Source organism: Trypanosoma conorhini (assembly GCF_003719485.1).
Source record: "Trypanosoma conorhini strain 025E chromosome Unknown Tco_14.4_contig_01549, whole genome shotgun sequence".
NCBI classification, from domain to species: Eukaryota; Euglenozoa; class Kinetoplastea; order Trypanosomatida; family Trypanosomatidae; genus Trypanosoma; species Trypanosoma conorhini.
In genome coordinates, this window is record NW_021705635.1 from 1 (window position 1) to 2,061 (window position 2,061).

The following is a 2,061-nucleotide window of genomic DNA, read 5'->3' on the forward strand; positions in this document are numbered from 1 at the left end:
GCCGGTGGGGAAGGGAGGCAGCGGGCGGCCAAGAAAGGGCAAGCCGACACCACGCACTCGGTCGCTGCCACCGGAAGGCAGCAAAAGGCATCAAGGGCGCTGGCCCTCGCCCGGGGACTGCGAGGCTGCCCCAGGCCGCCCCTCCTCCTCCGACGCCGCACCGCCGCTGCCCGGGAGGTACGACGCCTCGCCGTAGACGACGTTGGCGGCGCGCAGTTGGTAGATCGTCCCGGGGAGGTGGCGCAAGCCGCAGCTGTCCGCGTCCACCTTGGGCAGGCCGCGGCCGCGGTCGATGGGCAAGCCCCGCATAACCGCCCCGGGCGCGGCCCGAGGCAGGACGTTCCCCTCCGCCGCGGCGCCGGGGCTGCCGAGGCGGCCAGGGGAAGCGCAAAAACAAGGCATCTGCTGCTCGCTGTGCACGCGCGTGATCGGCGCGTCGCCTGCCTCGACGTGGCGCTGCGCCTCCTCATGGGACGTGAACACCACCGCCGCGTCAACAATCGCCGGCAGCGGCGCCGGCGGCGCAAACGGCTCGGCCGGTGGATAGTCCCGCAGTCTCTGCAGCTGCCCTCGCTTCGCTAGCATTTCTCGAATGCAAGTTCTATATGCTGCGACGCAGCCCATCAAAAAAACAAGAAGCAGCCCAATTGCCAGGGAGACAATTGGAAAAACCATAGCCATGGTGGCGGGTTGTTGCTAGCACGGTCACCTACGTCAGAGAGGGCAGAGGAGCAGCAGCCAAGCTAAAAAAAACAGCAAAGACGGGTGCGTGCCAGAGGAGCGGTGGGGTGCAACACCGGGCGTGTCTTTGCGCATGACCGGCGGCCCCGCTGGGCAGCACGCAAATAAAAACAAGGGGAAAAAACAGGGTCCAGTTGCCGTGACAAGCCGCCCAGCGTGCATACACACACACGCGCACAGGCACGGGTGCAGAAGGACATCCACGCCAGAAAGCACGCGCTCATACCGAGCAAACACTCACACACGCAACAGGCAGACAAACAAAAAGAGGGTGTGTGGCCCGGAGAGCAGTCGGTAGACACACAAAAAAAAACACGCACACACGCACACACGCACATGGGTGGAGGGGGAAAGCAACAGGAAATAAATACATAATAATTTGTGCGCCGCCGGCCCCCTCAACTATGAAAAGCAACAATAAATAAATAGGCATTGACGTCGCCGCCAATAAGAGGGCCGGCCGCGCCTCCGTGTGGAAGGAACACACGCACACGCGGCAAGGAGCAACGCAGAAAGAAGAAAAAAAAAGACGAGGAAATGAGAAAGAAAAACAAGACATTCCTGCATACCTTTGCGCGCAAGCGAGGCACACCTACTTGTATCAATTAAAGGCTTCCCGCAGCGGAAATGCAGCAACAAACAAAGCAAAACAAAAATCAAAAGAGACATGGGAGAAAACACAAACAGACGCTGGCGCGAAGTTTGGTGCACCTCGCCCTCAACGCACAGAACTCATGCGGCCTTCCACATCATGCTTAATGAGGGAGAGGAAGTGCGTGTACATTCTGACTAATATATATATATATATTTTACCTTGAAGGGCCACAAAGGCCCAGGCTGCCCATACGCGCAGAGGAACAGGGTCCCAAAACTCCGGCACGAACACCCTATGTGCACACACACACACAGCACAGGCCTGCTCTGAGCCTTTAACTTACTGCAACTTTCACTGGATCCGCGGGGCCGGGCGTTGGCGACGGCACAGAGGGGCCGGTGGGGAAGGGAGGCAACGGGCGGCCAAGAAAGGGCAAGCCGACACCACGCACTCGGTCGCTGCCACCGGAAGGCAGCAAAAGGCATCAAGGGCGCTGGCCCTCGCCCGGGGACTGCGAGGCCGCCCCAGGCCGTCCCTCCTCCTCCGACGCCGCACCGCCGCTGCCCGGGAGGTACGACGCCTCGCCGTAGACGACGTTGGCGGCGCGCAGTTGGTACCTCGTCCCGGGGAGGTGGCGCAAGCCGCAGCTGTCCGCGTCCACCTTGGGCAGGCCGCGGCCGCGGTCGATGGGCAAGCCCCGCATAACCGCCCCGGGCGCCGGCCCG

The 2,061-nt window shown here is 62.0% G+C and overlaps 1 protein-coding gene across 1 annotated transcript, besides 1 other annotated feature; it reads right to left on the reverse strand.

Annotated features, from left to right (window-relative positions):
* Positions 1-90: 90 nt before the first annotated feature.
* Tco025E_10232 (uncharacterized protein) lies at positions 91-681 on the reverse strand (the record flags this gene model as incomplete). The annotated part of the gene is made up of 1 exon (XM_029377015.1): positions 91-681. One exon carries the CDS (start codon positions 679-681, stop codon positions 91-93), a length of 591 nt encoding a protein of 196 aa, XP_029222889.1.
* Positions 682-1,039: 358 nt separating this feature from the next.
* Positions 1,040-1,078: a microsatellite.
* Positions 1,079-2,061: the final 983 nt, after the last annotated feature.